At 54.4% G+C, this 18,228-nt stretch overlaps 1 protein-coding gene across 1 annotated transcript in view; it reads left to right on the top strand.

Moving 5' to 3' along the window:
• Positions 1 to 18,228, top strand: part of KCNC1 (potassium voltage-gated channel subfamily C member 1) — a 44,020-nt gene that overhangs the window by 17,718 nt on the left and 8,074 nt on the right. Inside the window, exon 2 of the mRNA XM_077761119.1 lies at positions 14,616 to 15,549. Within this exon, the coding sequence (XP_077617245.1) occupies positions 14,616 to 15,549 (934 nt within the window). The remainder of the gene's footprint in view (positions 1 to 14,615; positions 15,550 to 18,228) is intronic.

Below are 18,228 nucleotides of genomic sequence, written 5' to 3'. Positions count from 1 at the left end.
TCATGGGGCGCCTGGGTGCTTCCATTGATGGAACATCCCACTCTTGATTTTGACTCAGGTCATGATGTTGCAGCAGTGAGATTGACACCTGCATCATGCTTTGCGCTGGGCGTGTATGGAGCCTGCTTGAGATTCTCTCTTTCTGCCCCTCTCCACCAGTCGTGCACATGCTCTCTCTCTAAAATTAAAAAAAAAGCTACTGTCACCATTCCCAGCCTTTGAATAGGTCGGCAACTAAATGGCCTGGGCCATCTCCTCCCATCACACATCCTCAAAAAGAAAGTGACATTTCCTGGTGCTTTTTTAAGCCCAGGCTGGCTGGGCCTGGCTGGGGCATGGGGTGGGGAGGGGGCGGGTGATACTGGGGAGTCACACAGCCTGAGTCTCTCCTCACCTTGAGTGATCTCAAGGCGCTGGGAATAGACAGGGTCTCATGTCCTCGCCATGTGTCCCAGATTCCAGTTGCCACACTCCAGTGCCGGCATGCAGGTGTTGAATTCCACATTCTGGAGCCAGTTATGGCCCCTGGGCGGGACTCGGACTGTTGAACTCCACATTGAGCACCTTCTGCTGGCCAGCCTGCTGGGAGTGGAGGGTAGGCCTGTCCCCTCCCTGAGAAGGAACCTCTGTGCCCTTGTGCCCACTGTCCTTGGTCATTCATGGTCATAGCAGGTGGGGACTCAGGTCTTTACTGAGACCTTGTCAAGAGATGAGCATGATTGTGCCTGCTGCCAGGGTACGTGTGAGTCTGCTGTCAATGAGTGTCCCCAGTGCCAATATAGACTTGGATCTACTCAATCACTGTGCCCATTGCCAGTATAACAAACAATCTCTGTGGAAATTAGGCTGATAAGGACAGAGCTGGGTGACTAGTGACTCCATCTGTGGCCAGTTGAGTCAAGATGCATAGACAGAGATTATTCTTTTACCAGAGTAAATCTGCTCTAAGAGTAGTCAGTGCTGGTGTAAACACAGTGTGAAATCAACATCTGTGTACATTGCCAGTGTAGATGCCGTATCAGTGATCTGTGACTGTGCACAATGCCCGTGCAGATGAGGGGAAGCGGGCATCAGAGGAGGGCTTCTCTTCCTATGGAGGCCAAAAAGGGTAAACTTTGTTGTGCCCATTGCATAGATAGAAGAATCGAGACAAGCAGACCTAGGACGTATATCCACAGAGGGGAACCTGTGCTCATGCTTAGCGGTGCTCCTGGTTCCCGAGAAAGGGACCCTCTTCCCCTACTAGTGTGTGGCATGTAGCCAGCCCTGATCCCTTGATCCAGCCACTTTGTAGAGCTTGCATTGTAAGGTGGAAGAGAGACAAACAAGAAGTATGAGAGGTAAGTAAAGGAGATAGTGTGAAGCGCTAACCCTCATCCAGCTGGACACCTGGGATGGCTGACTGTGGCTGGATGTAAATGATACATCAGTAAAGCTGGGGAAGTTAATGTCCAGAGATGGTATGTGCTATGAGGGGAAGTAGAGGAAGGAAAATCAGATCAGTGGGTGGTGCTAGTTGAGAGTAAGCCTCAGGAGATGCTGAAGGAAGGAGCCGCGAGGATACCTGGGGCAGGGCGTCGATGGGGGGAACAGCCCGTGCGGGGGCCCTAAGGCAGGCGTATGTCTGGCATGTTTAAAGAACATGTTTGAGGAGGCGGGTGTGGCTGAAACAAGCGAAGGGGACAGCGCAGAAGAGGAGCTTGGAGGGGGCAGTGCGGGACCAGATCACAAAGGGGCTGCAGGGCATGTGAGGAGCTTGGCTTCTCCTCTGAGAGAAACGGGGAGCCTATGCAAGGATTTTGAGCAGAGAAATGACACAATCAGGTTTATATTTTAAAAGGATCATCTGGCTGCCGTGTTGAAAATAGTCCCAGAGCACCAGGAATACTGGAAGCTGGGAGACCAGTTAAGAGGCTCTTCCCATAATCTAGGGGAAAAGGATTGATCCTGGCTGGGACAGAGGTGGTAACAGTGGGAAAGTGGTCAAACACTGGATTTATTTCAAGCTGCGCCAGTGGGATGTCCTTACAGATTAAGTGTGAGGTGTGACACAAGGAGAAGTGTCAAGGTTTGGGGCCAGAATGTCCAGAAGGATGGAGTTGCTGTCTCATGCGATAGAGAGGCTATGGGCAGTGGGCGTGGTGTGGGAGCTCAGATGGCGCCTTGGGGTGGAGAGAGCGCGATCAGACCTCCACCTGGAGACACTAAGGAGTTGGCTGTTGAAGTCCTGAGTTCAGGAAACAGGCTGAGCTGCAGGTAGACATTTGGGAGTGTTCAATGATACTTGAATGGGTGATGGTATTTAAGCCTGGAAACCAGGTGAATCACTAAGGGAATGAATGGAGAAGACCAAGGTTCTGGGGCGCCCTGATAGTTCAAGGCTTGGAGGAGAGGTTGGCAGAGGACGATGTCAAGAAGGAGCAGCCAATGAGGTAGGAAGAAAATCAAGAGACTGTGGGAACCTGGGAGTGTGACAAAAAGGAGGATCAGCTCTCTTTGGATGCTGTTGATGGTCAGGGGATGTGAGGACTGGAAATTGTTACTGTTCTTTCTGCCCAAAATGCTCTTCCTTGTTGATCCTTATCCATCCTAGTTGATCCTTATCCATCCTTCCCACCTCTGCACACTTGTCACTTCCTCCTAGAAGCCACTCTAACCCCAAGACTTATTGTTAAAGGCCCATCAAATGCCTTATGCTTTCCCCTCAAAGCCCTTGTCACTTCACAGAGGTACCTATTTGCTTGTACCTATTTGGTTATTTGATTAACGTCAGTCTCCCCTGCCAGGGGCTATGGCTGTTTTTGCTCACTCTGTGCTCAGTGCCCTGCACAGACCTGGGAAAAGGCATAAACTCATTGGAGGGAGAGCGGGGTGGGGGTGGGGGGGGCAGTCAACTGTGGTCCCACCTGCACCGCATCCATTGCCCTCCCTGAGCTGTCCCTCTTGGGGCCATCTTTTTAATTCCCTTCCCGCAACACACACACATACATGCACACATATATACCCTGTTGGGGAGTCAGGATCCCTAACTTGATGCAAAAACACAAGGGGGATCTGGGGATAATTTCCCATTGGATTCCTAGTGAGTATACCATGGAGCTTGGAACCTCAGTTTTCTCATCTGCCTAATGGCGTCAGTCATGACTGTCCTGTCGATGGTCCAGCTATTGGTGCTGTGTGTGTGTGGTATTCATTTGGGTTTCAATATGTGAGGTGTGTTGTAAACTGTAGATAATTGTCCCCGATGTCACCATAATGGAAAGACTAATGTCTTCCTCCCAGGCAACCTGGATGGATGTGAAAGAGATTTACAAATGGAAGCCCTGGAGCATGGCGGTTTTAGAGTCAGAGAGACCTGGTTTCAAATCCTGCCCATCCCTTTCAAGCGATGTGGGTGTTTGGGTTTTTTGGGCACACGTCTTAACAACCCTCTGAAACTTAGTTTTCTTATCTGCAAAATGGACGTAATGACATCTCCCTCAGAGAAGTTTTTAAAGATAAATGATTCGAAAGCAGAGCACAATGAGGCTGAACAAAGTGAAAGACTCCCATCACCGAGGTGGTGGTTGTGGGAATCAAGAAGGTGAAGGTAAAGCATGTGATCCATGTAGCCATGCACAGTGAGTGCTTCCCCCTAAACAGAGGAGCTGGCCCAGGACATGGAATGTGGTGAAGCCAGAGAAAGCCTGGCCTGCAGGAGGGGTGGGTCCTGAGGCCTATCTGCAAGTGTGGGCAGTCTGTCACAGGGAAGAGGAGGGGGTGTGTTCTGGTGACCCCTAGGGCCAGACCTGGATTCCTCAGAGAAAGGCAGGAATATTGACTTGAACGTGAAATAAATGCACATCTCTAGGGCTATCTGAAGACAGGCTGAGTGGCCTCGGGACGTCTCCATCACCGGTGGTCACCAACAGGGACATCTGGAGGTCACTGCACTGCCCGCATGGGAGGCCGAATATCCTCTATGGGGTGCCATCCTACTCACTTCCTGATCTGGGAGTCTCAGTCATGTATTTCTTATTCCAATCTGTGGCGCAAAAAGGTTTGAGGCACATGAGAAGAAATAGCGATACCCCAAGCCCAGGTGAAAAAGTAGTTCAGAATGAGCACCAAATTTAACTGAGTTCCCTGGCAGTCAGAGCAAAAGAGGTTCCATTGCTGAACATTTACTAACAGAAAAGTAGACCTAGTGCAGCAACACACACAGGTAAACACAGTTCTAAGTTCTAAAATAGAACGATTTCCTGTGTGGAATCCTGGTATTTCTCCAAGTTGAAGATGGGTGAGGGTATGTACTGTCTGGTCTCCCGGGGGGACTTGCAGGTCACAGGAGTGGGTGGGATGTTGGCTCCTGATGAGACCGTCTGGGGCCCTGACATCCGGCCTTCCTGGCCTGTGGGGCTGTAGGGCACTCTGGGATAGCACAGCCCCTCTCCCCTACGGCATGCAGGCCTCTGTGCCTCCTGGGGCCGCCTAAGGTTGAAACCAAGCCGGAGCAGCCTGGTCTGGCTCTCGTGCACCGTGGATAGCCAGCCTGGCTGTTTGGGGCGGGGGTGGGGGTGAGGGGGCTGCGGAGGCCTGAAGTGCAGGGCTTCAAAACAGGTGGGTGCTGACAGCACCACTGAGAACCTCTGAGAGCTTGGGTGAGATTCATCTCTGTAAACCTTAGACTCTTCATCTGAAGAGTGATAACACCAGAACTTACCTCTGAGGCTGGCGTGAGGTTTAAATGCGCCAGTGCATGGGGAGCACAGGAGACAGGCCCTCCTCACCACCCAGAAGCTGCCGTCGTTGGCCTCCATCTTGTTACCAGAGTGAGACCAGAAAGCCCGGGAGCTCTGGCTCACACTCCCCTCACTGTATGACCTTGAGTGTCCTTTCCTGCCAAGCCTCATCTGCTCCCAGCCCCGCGGCAGAGACTCACGTGGATAGCCATGTGGAAGTGGGCATGTTAAGTCACCATCACCCTGAGGGGTGTCCCTCACGGGCTGGAGGCCGCAGTGCTGGCTCTTGGACGTAGCTCTGCCTTGGTCTGTGGCACCTGGAAACAGGCTCTGGAGGCCATGCCATTGGCTCTCACGAGGCTGTCATTTGCTTCTGGTCTGTTAGCAGGCAAGTGGTAGCAGGAGCAGAAAAAATTAGGGAAAAAAAAACCTAAAGTTAAACACATTTCTCCATTTAGCTGTTGCCGCTGCTCCTTGCAACTACCACCCCCCAATAATTCAGGGGAAAAAATGCTGTGTTTAGATTTTTGTGGAGGAACGCCTTGGCCCAGCTCCTGGAATACCAGTGTGCAAGGGAACTGGCAGTCTGGAGGTTTCTCCCTACCCCAGAATTCTGCCTTGGATCTGGGGAAGCCCTAGACACCTGGCCTTTTCCTCCAGGACCCCTAATAGCATCTTGCTTCCTGGAGTGTGTTGTTATTATTGTGATGTCCCCACTTTAAAACTGATGGGACTGAGTTTCCCAGAGGTTGCTTGCCTGCTGCAGGCTTACAGCCAATGGCGGAGCTGGGACTCGAACTCAGGTCTCTGAACCTGAGCCAAGTGCTAGACTCTTCTCCTTCTGCCATGCTGCCGGCTTCCCATCCCCCAGTGTGGTCTCAGGCTCAGGCATCGAGCTGCTTGGCACCCGGGTCTCAGCTGGCCTCATGGATCCCAAATGCCAGGATGGTGCTGGCGGCATCAGAGTCACTGAGGGCACAAGTTAAAGGGAAATTTCTGGTCCCACCCACAACTACTAAACCGTCTCTGGGCTTGGGGCCAAGGACTCTGCATTTGTATCTCCACTGAGTCACTCTCCCCCAGCACGCTCCGCCGCCCTCCCCCCATCACACAGGCCCCTGCCCACTCCTGCCTCCCTTGTGCCCCACTGAGCGCCTCCAGGGAGGGCTTCTTACTCCCTGCTTTCCTGTCCACCCTTCCAAAGGGTCTGGGTTTGGCCGCCACTAAGAAAGTTCTCCTTTGTGCTAAATGCAGAGACTTCTGCCCTGACCCTGTTCCCCTGGATCTCCTAGGGGCTGGTTCACAGGAAACACTTGTCCCTTGCCCTCCACATCCAGGGCTGGCCCTCACTGGACACACTGGTCACCATGCTGCTCAGTCAGGCCCGGGCAAGAACATGGACCCAGCCTCACTCATGCCACATGGGTGGCCCTCTGAAGGGCAGTGGTGCTGTTTTGCGATGTGGGGGCAGATCTGCGTAAGTCCCCCAGGTGTCTCCCAGCTCGGTAGTTTCTGCCCCGTGACTGTAAGATTCTTCACTTTTCTACGTCTGAGACACTATGATCCTAAGCACTTTGTTGTGATACGAGAGGACCAGGACAGGAGGGCCCGTGAAGGCCAGAGGGTTGTGTGGGGACCGAAGTGATATCACTGACACCTCTTTCTTGCTCTCTGTCATTATTTCATTTCATCATCACAACCACCCCGGGGGGGGGGGGGGGTCAGGGAATGTCTTCCCACCCCCTCCTATCCAAGAATGAAGGCTCAGAAAGGGGCAGTAACTGGTCCAAGGTCACCAGCCAATCCAGGCCCCAAATTCAGGTCTATCTGACTGCAAGGTCCTGTCCTTTCCGCTACGGCCATTGCCTCCTTTTGACCTGGGGTCTGGCCGGCAGCAGGGCCTGGACAGCAGAGAGACCTGGGAGGGCATCTCGAGCAAGGGCTCGGAGGACGGGGACCTGATGCTGAAAGCTGCAGGCTGCAGCCCAGTACTGACTCTCATCTCTGCTCTACCTCGAGAGCTCTGTGACCTTGAGCAGATCCTTTCCCTTGCTGTTTCTCCAGTTCTCCATTCCGGCCGCAAGGGGCAGCTTTTAGACCAGAAAGCTCTGAGGGCCTCCTCTGTCCTGGTGTTCTGGCTTTCTATTGACCAAGGTACCACCGATCTAAGACATGGCATGAGTTAAATAACAGCACGCTGGTAATATGGTAAGAGACTGTTTGAAGGATGTGTACCTTTTATGACATATTTTCATTTCCAAAATGTGAAAAAACGTGCATCCTGGCACGAAAGCAACATGGGAACCTCTGCCACCTCAAAAGTTGCCAGCCTACTGCTGGGGCAGCCCCTTTTGGACTTGACCTAGGCCTATGACCTTCACTATGAGTGAAGTCAACGAAGGGTCTCTCTGAAAGTCCGGAGGCCCCGGCACTGCCTTTTCTGGCCTTGGTTCCCCCTCCTGCCCAGGCTGGGTGCCAGGACTGCAGGGTGAGTGTAGCAGCATGAGGGGATTCTGATCTGAACACAGCCCTGCCTCCCTGTGGTCCTCCCTGGGCTGCCTCAGTGGCCTTTTCCCCACCCCTGCCCTTTCTCTCCTCTTTCTCTCAGTCACAGACTGTTCCAGAGAAAGGGGCACACCCCTACTACTGTGTGAGTGACCATCTCTGGTCATGGCCCTCGGCTGGGTCTCACCTCAGAGATCACATATCCAGAGTGCCCAGACTCTGATTCCCCTAGGCACGCCCTCCCCCCATTCCACATGTGTCCTTATACACACAAACACGTACACATCACACCCCATACATGTCCTTATATACACACAAGCACACACACCTCAGCTCATGTGTATACTAATACACACACACACACACACACACACACTTCTACCACCAGTGTGAACCACACACCTACACACAGTGACCATTTACACAAGCCTTTTGTGCATGCCTGGAGTTAGGTCACATAAACATCTTCACCATGTATACACCTACTCATTTACACAGCCTCTCTCTCTCGCCCAGTATCCGCCCCAAACACGAACTTGCCCGAACAGGCACCCACTTGGCCATGTTATGTTCTCTCCACAAACTCTCACCCACTCCCGCTCAAACCCTCCATGTAGCACCATGGGGAGCTCTCCCCACCTCCCCCTGCTCCCTGAGCTAGGGAAGGATTAGTGAACAGGAACAAGGGCAGAGACCCGGATGCCAGGACAGAGTGCTCAGGGCCCCCCGTTTATTGATGAACCAAAAAAAAGACTAGACCCCCAAAGAGCCCCCTCCCCAGTTGCCCCCTTTCAGCCCCCAGCCAGCCCAGCACGCTGCAGGCCTGCCCCGCCCAAGGAAGTCAAGATGAGTGTAATTCAGTTTCCAAGCTCAACTCGACTGACAATTTATTTAGGCCAATTGGCCATCCCGCCTGCTCTGCATCACTGACTCCGCATGGATTAACTCAAACAACGTGTACCCCCGCTGGGCAGATTTAATTAGGCGAAAAAACTGACCTGAAGCCTCAGGGGGCTCAGGGCCTGGACAGCAGCCAGGGCTCCCGCGATTAGCCCCAGCGCCTGCAGCCTTGCCTGGTCTCAGAATCCTCAGAAGGGACCATCCCTCAGTATGCCCTTGATGAAACTGAGGCCCAGAGAGGGAAAGTGACTTGCCAGGGTCACCCAGCAAGTGCGCGCCGGGCCAGAATGGCGGTCCCCGCGCCACGTTCCAGCCATAGTCTTGTTCCTGGAGTGCCAAACTGCAAGAGCGCAGATCCCCACGGCGAACCCCTGAACAGTTCTGAAAGGCAAGCACAATTTTCTGCAGATGACTGTGGCATAAATAATTTATAAATGAAAGTCATAGCACACATATTGGTCATTTTAATAGATAGTAAATTGCTTTTCTGATTTATGGTTTCAGGGGTGGGGCTACAATAAAAATAACTTGGTGATTTATGAAACATCTTCTTAAGTCAACAGATCTTTAGTAGGTTTGTCTGACTTTGCAGCCAACAGCTTCACCACCCTGGTTACCATAGAAATGGGATGCCTCATTCTGTTGCCATGGCTACCACTTTCTAGAACACAATTGGTGGGTCTCTCACAGTTTGTGATTTGGTTCTGGGGGGAAAAAAAGCCAGGACTACCAGCTTGGGTTTATGCTGCATTATCAGGCGATCTTGCCTGCATTGTCTTGAAATTTCACTGGGCGGCCTCTGAGGTGGCCAGGCTAGGTGACAACTGTCCTGGGGCTGTCAGGCAAAGCTTTCTTTGTGCCTCCCATCAAACTAGTAGCCCAGAAGAGACTGGCCTTACAGAGGCTTGGATCCTGGGTGTGGGGGACCAGGCTGCTGCTGGGAGGGGAAGGAGACAAGGTCTGGCAGATGGCAAAAAGTCAGGAAGCTGACAGATGAGGGGCAGGTCTAGGGACTGGAGATCCAGGAGCTGGCACCATTGAGCAGGGGAAGCAGGCTGAGGGCATCAGGGAAGGCTGAGGAGGCAGAGGCAAGGCAGGCCAGAGCTGCTGTCCTGTGGGAGAGGCAGACACTGAGTCAGTCACATCTGGGGTGGAGGTGAGGTGGGCAGAGAAGGGGCCAGCTGAGTGGCAATGCCCGGAGTCTCTTGTATTCATAGCGAGTATGCTGTGTGGTGACGGCTGCTGCATCACCCATGTGCTCTGAGTGTACATGCACGAGTGCTGTCGGGGGCCGAAGGTGTGTTCACCTCGCGGTACAGTACGGCACCTGCGTGTTTATATTCTGCGTGCGGCGATACATTTCAGTACCATCCATCTGTGTATGTGCGGTTGGGACACTGGGCTGTAGTTTGTGTGTGAGGGGTGAGGTGTGTGCTCTGGGTAGTTGTGCGTGTCCATGGTCTCTGGGTGACCCGTCACCTGGGGTGCAGCCCCTGCCCTTTCCTACCTACCCTACAGTCCTGGGGGTGTCCACCCAGGATCGCAGTAGAGATGGCTCCTGATCTCACTCCCTGCCGGGGCTGCTCGGCCAAGCCCAGGAACTCCTGATCCCGGTGCACTTGCCCGATCCCTCGGGCTGAGCTCTTGGAACAAGTTGGGGTCCTCTCCCTGCCTGCTCTCTCTGGGTCTGTGGGGAGGCAGACCAGGCTATCCAAGGCTGCTGTTGGGAATGCTTCCCTGAGTAAGGTAGGGGCAGCATCCCTACCCTCGGGCGCTGGCAAGTCCTGGGCAGCAAGGCCCGAGAACGATGTGGACGTGTCTGGTCTTCCACCTGTGGAGTCAGGCACTGCAGTTCTCTTGCTCACAGGGTGTGGGCATCACCTGCCCTCAGGGAGTCTGAGGTGTGGGTGCCAAGCTCCAAGATGGTGGCATACAGATACAATCAGGGCCTGCTACTCGGTGTCCAGGGCTGTGTTTTTAGCCCCAAGAGTTTTGGCAACTCTGGTGGTAGAAAGAGTTTAGGTTCTGGAGCAAGACAAACTTGGGTCCAGCTCAGCTTCGTCACTAGCTCTGAACCCTTGGTTTAGTCCCTGACCTCTCTGTCCCTGGGTTTCCTTCTTGGCACAGTGGGGTACGGCCACCTGTCTCACTAGGCCAGGGAGAAGACAAAAGGTACAGAATGGGTCCTTCGCTTTGGTAGCCACCTCCTCTCTCCTTCTTGTGCTCAGCTTCCCTGAGGATGGACCGAAAGAAGCTGGGGCTCAGCTGGGTGTGAACTCTTGCTTTGGCGGGGCTCTGTGGCTGGCCTGCTGGGCTCTGGGCATGGGACAATGTGGCAGGCTGAGCAAGCAAACCAGAGGCCCCTTCCTCCACAGCCCTCCTAAGGGCCCACTTGGATCTGGATGTTGCTGGGGCTCTGCCCACGACCAAGGACCAGGCCTACTAGCAGCAGAGGCTGGGAAAGCAGGTGCTCAGGAAGCCCAGGCAGGTTAGCAGGCCTGGCTTCCACCTCCCCTGGTTCCTCCTGGGGAAGGAGGCCTAGTGCCTGGCTCTAGGCTGGGCTGCTACTGCCACCTCGCCCCTGCCAACCCCCTGGGCACAGGGGCCCAGAGAGGAAGGAATCTAGACAGGATGCCCATTGGTTGCTGAGAACCAATAATTTTTTCTACCCTAATTGTATAAGACCTGCCCTCTTTCATGGCCTCAGTGCTCCGATCAGGACCTGTCCTGTGAGAGGGACAGATGGGATGAGAGCTGTGCAGGGCCTGTGGGGTCACCTGGGAGTGAGAAGGCCCCTGGGGCATAAGTGCCATGTCTGGGCTGTTTCCATGAGTCTCCCCAAGCACTAATGAGCCAGAGTCTTGCTGCCTCCCTAGGGGTGAATTTAGAGACTCTTTGGGGAGATCTCTTCATTTGCTGCCTCCTTAGGGCCTCAGCTACCAAAAGGAGCCTCACCTGGAGAAAGTGTCCCAGGAGTAGGGCTACTTAGTGGGGCACTGAAGGGTGAATGGGCTTTTCCAGAGGTGCAAAGACATGGAGACAGGAGGGACATGGAGAGAGGGGTCAGAAATGGCAGAGTTACATGTGGCAAGGATGCTGGGTACATGTAGGGAGAGAGCCCTGGGAAGTCAGTGGGGCCTGGGCACAGAGTCTCCTGTGTCAGGTTGAGGAGTCAGGACTTTTCTCTGTGGGCAGCATGGTCAGGTGGCCTGGGCAGAGAGCTGGGATGCCAATGGGTTGCTCCCTCTGGTAGGTGTGTGGAGACTAGACTGGTGGCTGAGACTCTGAGCCTAAAGCCTGCTAGCTTTGATGGCAAGGATCCTGTTGAGAGCGGGTCATGTGTGAGCAGAGGGGACAGAGGAGGACAGATCGGGGGAGGTTTGGGAGGGGGATGGTGTGGCTGATGGTGCAGTGAGAGGAGGGTGCCTCATGCCTCCTGCCGTTGGCAGGATCAGGAGCCCAGGGGTGCCGTGGGCCCTGCCTCTCAGAAACTCATAATGTGCATGTCCTTCTCTCTCTCAAAGTCCAGGGAGGGGCATGGCCTGCCCTTTGGGATCTGGTGAATGCCAAGCTCTAAGATGGGGCCCTCTGGAGGAGCTCTGGAGGCAAATACCCGGCACTTGGGAATGTGCTTTTAGCTCCAAGAGCTTTGGCAGCCCTGGTGATGGAAGGAGCTCTGGAGCTGGATCAACTTGGGTCAGAGGTGGTGGCCTCTTCCAGTCGCTTCCACTCTGCTTTCCTGGTCCACTTCTGTAGTGACCCTTAAAGAGCTGTTTCTGGAGGTGAAAGACCTGGCTTAAGTCCATAGCTACCCTGCCCCACCTTGTCCAAACCCCACCTGCCTCACAGGGCTGAGGGAGCCTAACTGTGCAGTCCACTGCATTGTACGTGTCTTGTTGTGGATACAGAGTGTGGGTGCCCTTCACCCTCAGCTGGGCAGGGAGCTGCCTGAGGGTTGGGCTGAGGCTTTATTCCACTCTGCTGGTCATAACCTGGTGCCTGGTAAAGAGTTGAAGGAAGCTTCGGATTCTGTGTCTTTCTCTCAATCTGCCCCTCCCCTGCTCACACTCTGTCTCTCTCTCTCAAAATAAATAAACATTAAAAAAATAATTTAAAAAAAGAGTGGAAGGAAGAAAGTATGGATGGATGGATGGAGGGAGGGAGGGATAGGCAGGCAGGTGGAAGGAAGGAAGAGAATAAGGAAAGGAGGTAGGAGTGAGGAAGTAAAGGAAGAAGGGGGAAAGGAAAACAAAAAGGAAGGGAAGAATGAACACATGAAGGATGCGAAGGGGGAGGGAGAGAGGATGGAAGGAAGGATGAGGGGTGGAAAGGAGGGACAGAGGGAAGAAGGGGAGAAGTAAGGACAGATGCGTGACAGAAAGGAGGGATCAGTCAGTGGATGGGAGGAAGGACACACTTGGTAGTAGTCTAGGATAAAATGTTTGAAAATGGTACAATGCTCTAAAACCAACAGGACCATGAGCATACCATAGTGCATGGCTCGGGGAGACCTCTTCCCGCTTGGGGGCCTCAAGCTTCCCGCCTATAGCATTTAGTGTCCTGGACCAGATAATCTCTAAAGGCTGCTCTTACATCAGCATTCCAAAATGCTAACCTTGTCCCTTCCCATCTCCTCTCCCCCACCTCCAACTCAGAATGTGACTTGAAAGATCCATATAGTTCTTGGTTTCTAGAAGCATGCCATGTTAGGTGCCAGGTCTCGTGGCCATGGTCAACCCAGATAGTGCTGTTCTTGGACTTACAGTGCCACCCCCCGCCTACCACCACAGGTGGGGAGGTGCATCCATGCAGACTACAGGGTCTCTAGAAGCAGTATGGCTGCCTCTTGTGGATACAGAGTGAGCCCTTGGCACTCCTTGAAGTTATCTGGGACAGCATCTCTGGAGAACACAGGGGCCACCCCTTCCAGACTGTAGCCTGGGGCCACTTCTAGGAAGATGGCCTTGCTCTGGACATTGTCTTGCACAGGCTGGGAGAAGGCAGCACCAGGGAAAGGAGGGGAGCTGTGGGCACATGCAGGCAGGGATGGCCAGCTGGGCTCCTGGAGGAGAACCCGCTGACCAGGTTCCTCTAGAGCTCCGGGAGGCCCAACTGGAGGCTGGCAGAAGAGGCCTCGCCTGGAATTCAGTCTGAGCAGGAGGGTTTGGAACTCAGACAGCTGCTCCATTCTCTTTCCTCAGGTACCCACATCTAGCGCTAGGAAAGCCCAGGGTCATGAGATGGGGCCAGGAAACCAAACCAAACCAAACCAAACCAAACCAAACCAAACCAAACCAAACCAAACCAAAAGAGCTCCTGAACCAGGGGCTCAGGGCCAGAGCAGGTGGTTCTGGACAGGCTGGGTCACCCTGGCCATTTCCTTCTCACTGGTGGGGTCTGAGAAGAGGAGGCATCCACATATGTTTGGAAAGCTCCAGCCCCCCAGCAGCTCCTTCCTCCCTCCCACCCACTCCCCTACCCTGGGGCTGACAGGCAACTGGAGAGAAGCAGACACTGTGGTTTATGGTGCCTTTGAAGACCCCCAGTCCAATTCTCCTTCTGATGCCTGAACTTGCCACACGGTATCACTGACAAAGACCATTTAGCCTCTAGTTCAATACCTCCAAGAATGGGGAACTCACCTCCAAGTTGGTGGTGGGAGTTCCTAGGGGGACAGAGAGGGGATATAAGAGCCGTCTAAGGCCCTGGGGCTGATATGTACTTCTGCAGTTCTAGATAGGAGGGAACCTGAGACCGCATCAACGAGGTACAGATTCCTGAGAGAGCAAATGGACTGCAGTAGGAACGAGGAGACATGGGCCATGTGGCCTTTGAGGGACCGGATGCCAGCAGAGCTGCCCCCCATCATTCCCTTGCCACCTTCAGCCTCGATAGGCTACACCACTTTTATTATTTAGGGTGGGCTAAGTGCCTCACTAAATCACTCCCAAATCACAGCAGCTTAACACGTTAGTAGTTTACTTCCCACTCAGGTATTTAGTGGATATCTTTCTTTTCAGGGACCGAGGTTACATTCTTGTGGTGGCCCTACTGGCCCCTAGGCCCTCAGCATCTAACTGGCAGTGGGAGGAAGAAAGAGAGCCTGGAAGATGGAGTAGAATAGGTTCTGTGAGCCAGGCCTGTCAGTGCACACTTTTATGTGCCGTCCACTGGCCTCAGCTCAGTCACGTGACCCCACCTAACCCCAAGGAAGCTTGGCAAATATAGTCTAGCTGTGCTGCCAGGAGGAAAGGAAAGGCATTTGTGAAGATAAAGCAACCTCTTCCACGACTTCTTTCCTGCCCCCCAGCCTCCTTACCTGGTGCTCTGAGGAGGCGAAGGTGGCCTGTCAGTTTCGCCCATGTTGGAGGGGGGCATTGTATAGGCGTCTCTCCTTGGCCTGGCCTCTGGGCTCAATGAAAAGGTACCCCAGGTTTCTTTGCTCAAGGTGGGAGGGCCTCCCTCTGATGCTGTGTTTCTCCTCCACAGTATGTGGCCTTTGCCTCCCTCTTCTTCATCCTGGTCTCCATCACCACCTTCTGCCTGGAGACCCACGAGCGCTTCAATCCCATCGTGAACAAGACAGAGATCGAGAACGTTCGGAATGGCACACAAGTGCGCTACTACCGGGAGGCGGAGACGGAGGCCTTCCTCACCTACATCGAGGGAGTCTGCGTCGTCTGGTTTACCTTCGAGTTCCTCATGCGTGTGGTCTTCTGCCCCAACAAGGTGGAGTTCATCAAGAACTCGCTCAACATCATTGACTTTGTGGCCATCCTCCCCTTCTACCTGGAGGTGGGCCTGAGTGGCCTGTCCTCTAAGGCTGCCAAGGACGTCCTGGGTTTCCTGCGCGTCGTCCGCTTTGTGCGTATCCTGCGCATCTTCAAGCTGACCCGCCACTTTGTGGGCCTGCGGGTTCTGGGCCACACTCTCCGCGCCAGCACCAACGAGTTCCTGCTGCTTATCATCTTCCTGGCCCTGGGAGTCCTGATCTTCGCCACCATGATCTACTATGCCGAGAGGATAGGGGCGCAGCCCAATGACCCCAGTGCCAGTGAGCACACCCACTTTAAGAACATCCCCATTGGCTTCTGGTGGGCCGTGGTCACCATGACGACGCTGGGCTATGGAGACATGTACCCGCAGACGTGGTCCGGCATGTTGGTGGGAGCGTTGTGTGCGCTGGCGGGCGTGCTGACCATCGCCATGCCTGTGCCCGTCATCGTGAACAATTTTGGGATGTATTACTCCTTAGCCATGGCTAAGCAGAAACTACCAAAGAAAAAAAAGAAGCATATTCCACGGCCACCACAGCTGGGATCTCCCAATTATTGTAAATCTGTCGTAAACTCTCCACACCACAGTACTCAGAGTGACACATGCCCGCTGGCCCAGGAAGAAATTTTAGAAATTAACAGAGCAGGTAGGAAACCTCTTAGAGGCATGTCGATCTGACCTTTCACCTCTGCCCCCTTAGCGATGATTCCAGATTCAGTCAGACTGCTTCCTTAGTTCCGTGGGCAACCCCGGACCCCGCACTCAGTGTCGAGGTGTGGAGCCTGGGGGCCCAGGGAGATGCTGGGCAGCCAAATTCACAAGGCGAGAGCCTGCTGGAGGAACCTCACTGGTGGCCCTGGGTAAGGAGGTTGGCGCGCTGGTCTCGTGAGGTTCTGAAGAGACGACATGGCCCGCGAGGTTGCTGAGGACTCTCTTAGCAGGAGCCCAGGGGGCTGCTGCTCGGTGGGCAGGAGTCAAGCGTGAGTCTCTGACTCAGGCCACTGTCCCAGTGTCGGGGCGGGGCAGGGGTGGGTGTGTTTCAGAAATGCCAGACAGCTTCTGATTTGGTCTTTACTCGGCTCCCTTCAGGCTGTGCAGACAGCACAGTTGGTGCATGGGGTCTGGCAGGAGGGTCCCTGCAAAGGCAGTAGCAAGGATTCTCACCCCCAACAGAGCCTGTCTCCATAGCTGAGTAGAACTGCTCTGATTCCGGCTGCCTAGCTCCGGGTGCGTCCTAGGAGACGCCTGGAGCCCTCCGTAACAAGCTTACTTACCCCATAGCATGCCGAACCAACTCATCTTCTTCCACCACTCTAGAGTTTAGCATTTATCTTTAGGAACCTGTTGGAGCGACTCTAGCTTTCACGTTGTCTGTTTGGGTTGATGGTCGAGTGGGAGTTTCCGGTGGCCTTCTGATGGAAGCGGCTGGTGAGCGAAGGACTAGAGGGGGCCACCACCCCGGGCAGCTTAGACGAAAGCACTATAGACCAGCAACAACCTCCCACCGAGGGTTCTCCCCGTTTCCGGCAGTGGGGACTGCAGCAGCAATACATGACATCCAGACCAGTGTACAACCACATTCCCGTGAATTCAGTGGGAGTCCAGGGGGGAGGGGGGCCATGAAACAATACTAGTCACCGTGGGATATATTCTCATATTCCATGGCTAGTGGTTTGTTATGGGACTATCTCAGTTTTATGAGAACCTGCACATAGCACATAAAGTTGATCACAGGGCTCTGGTCCGAAGATATAAAGCCCATAGTCTACCTCTACCCATGGAATACCATCGACTTATTCTGTGGACACAGGGATTTCAAGGAGATGAATGACCCAGAGACGAATGACAACGCTGAGCTAAGAAGTGCCGGGGTGAGGGAGGCTGAGTGAGTGATAGGTAGCATTTAGTCTATGGAGGAGGTCCCCGTGCCCAGGGCTGGCAGGCTAGCTCAGCCCTGGATGAACAAGTTTCCCCCGGTTTGAGTGGCCTCACCCAGTGGATGATTGATTCTTTCTTCCCTGTTGACGCACCCACCACCCCATCCTGCTCCCAACCTGCTTCACCCTACACCCATGCTGCCTGGTGCAGTGTCCTCAAGGCCCACTTCTCTGCCCATGGGGGCTTTCCTGCCCCTTCATCTGGCCCCGTACCCCTCCCCAATTCCTGGATTCCTGTAGGCACCCAAGAGGAATGTGGTTAGTGTCCGGGGCTGGGCCAGGGGTTGGGCAAGGGTCTCAGAGGCTAGAACAGGGGTCCTGAGGTGGGGCACCAGGCACCGCTCCTGCTCAACAGGTGAGGCACCCGCAGGTGGAAATCTCCCACTCCACCTCTCTGCTTTGGATTAGGTGGATGGTTGACCTGAGGAGCCACCATCACAGCAAGGAAGGTTCCTGGGGCTATGGGGAGGGTATCGCCTGGCCTAACCCCACCTTCAGTCCAGACCCCACAGGAAGAGCTCAAGCCGGGTGACACCACCACGGCACTATTTGGCCCATATGTCACATCCTCCCCAACACCGGATCTGTCAGGATCAGTGCCCCCAGGCTTGGGTGCCCAGGACATCCTACCAGGGATCCCCAGTTCACTCTAGTCAGGCACAGACTCCTCTGTACTCCTAGAAAATGCCAGTATTCTCCATGTGCTGAGAGCGCGTGCGCACACACACACATGCGCACACACACGCATGCGCGCACACACACACACGCTTGCACTGAGTACAGATGTGGCTGTTCTGACATGCACACCAGCTAGTCCCAGAGACACAGCCCTCTTCCCGTGCTGCAGCAGACCTTTGAAGCCCTTTCACTCCTGGTGGATCCCCGGGGCCCCATAGCCATGGCAGCCCTGCTCCCAGGAGCCTCCTGCCCTGGCCCCAGATCTCAGGGACCCAGAGAGTGCTGGCTCAGGCAGTCTCTGGCTGAGGAGGGATCTGGGGCCTTTTAAGCTTGCTCTCTGGAGCCCAGATGCCAGCACCCTCCTGCCTTTCTCTCCCCAGCCCCACCCTCTGCCCTCCCTCCCTTCCCAAGCACTCGCTTCCCCTGGAGGTGCTGTCCTGCTGTCCAGGCCCGTCCATCTTGGTTCCCAGTCCCCTGTGAGCCTCATCCCCCACCCCCAGAATACTCCTCCTCCCTCCAAAAGCTGGTGTGTGAGACCCCAATGATCTGTCACCAAGGTTTCTGGTCCTTAAGGGGTGGCCTCTCCATCTCTGCATCACTGAATCCCTTCCTATTTGCCTCCTTCTCTGCTTGCACCTACACACCGAGATGGGTGTGGGGGTGTCTATGAGTGAGTGGGGGTGGCCAGAGGCGAGGGAGGCCAATCTGGG

The sequence above is a fragment of the Crocuta crocuta genome, unplaced genomic scaffold (genome assembly GCF_008692635.1).
Source record: "Crocuta crocuta isolate KB4526 unplaced genomic scaffold, BGI_CrCroc_1.0 scaffold233, whole genome shotgun sequence".
In the NCBI taxonomy this organism is placed as follows: domain Eukaryota; kingdom Metazoa; phylum Chordata; class Mammalia; order Carnivora; family Hyaenidae; genus Crocuta; species Crocuta crocuta.
Note: the sequence above shows the minus strand (reverse complement) of the source record. Positions and strands in the feature narration are given on the sequence as shown.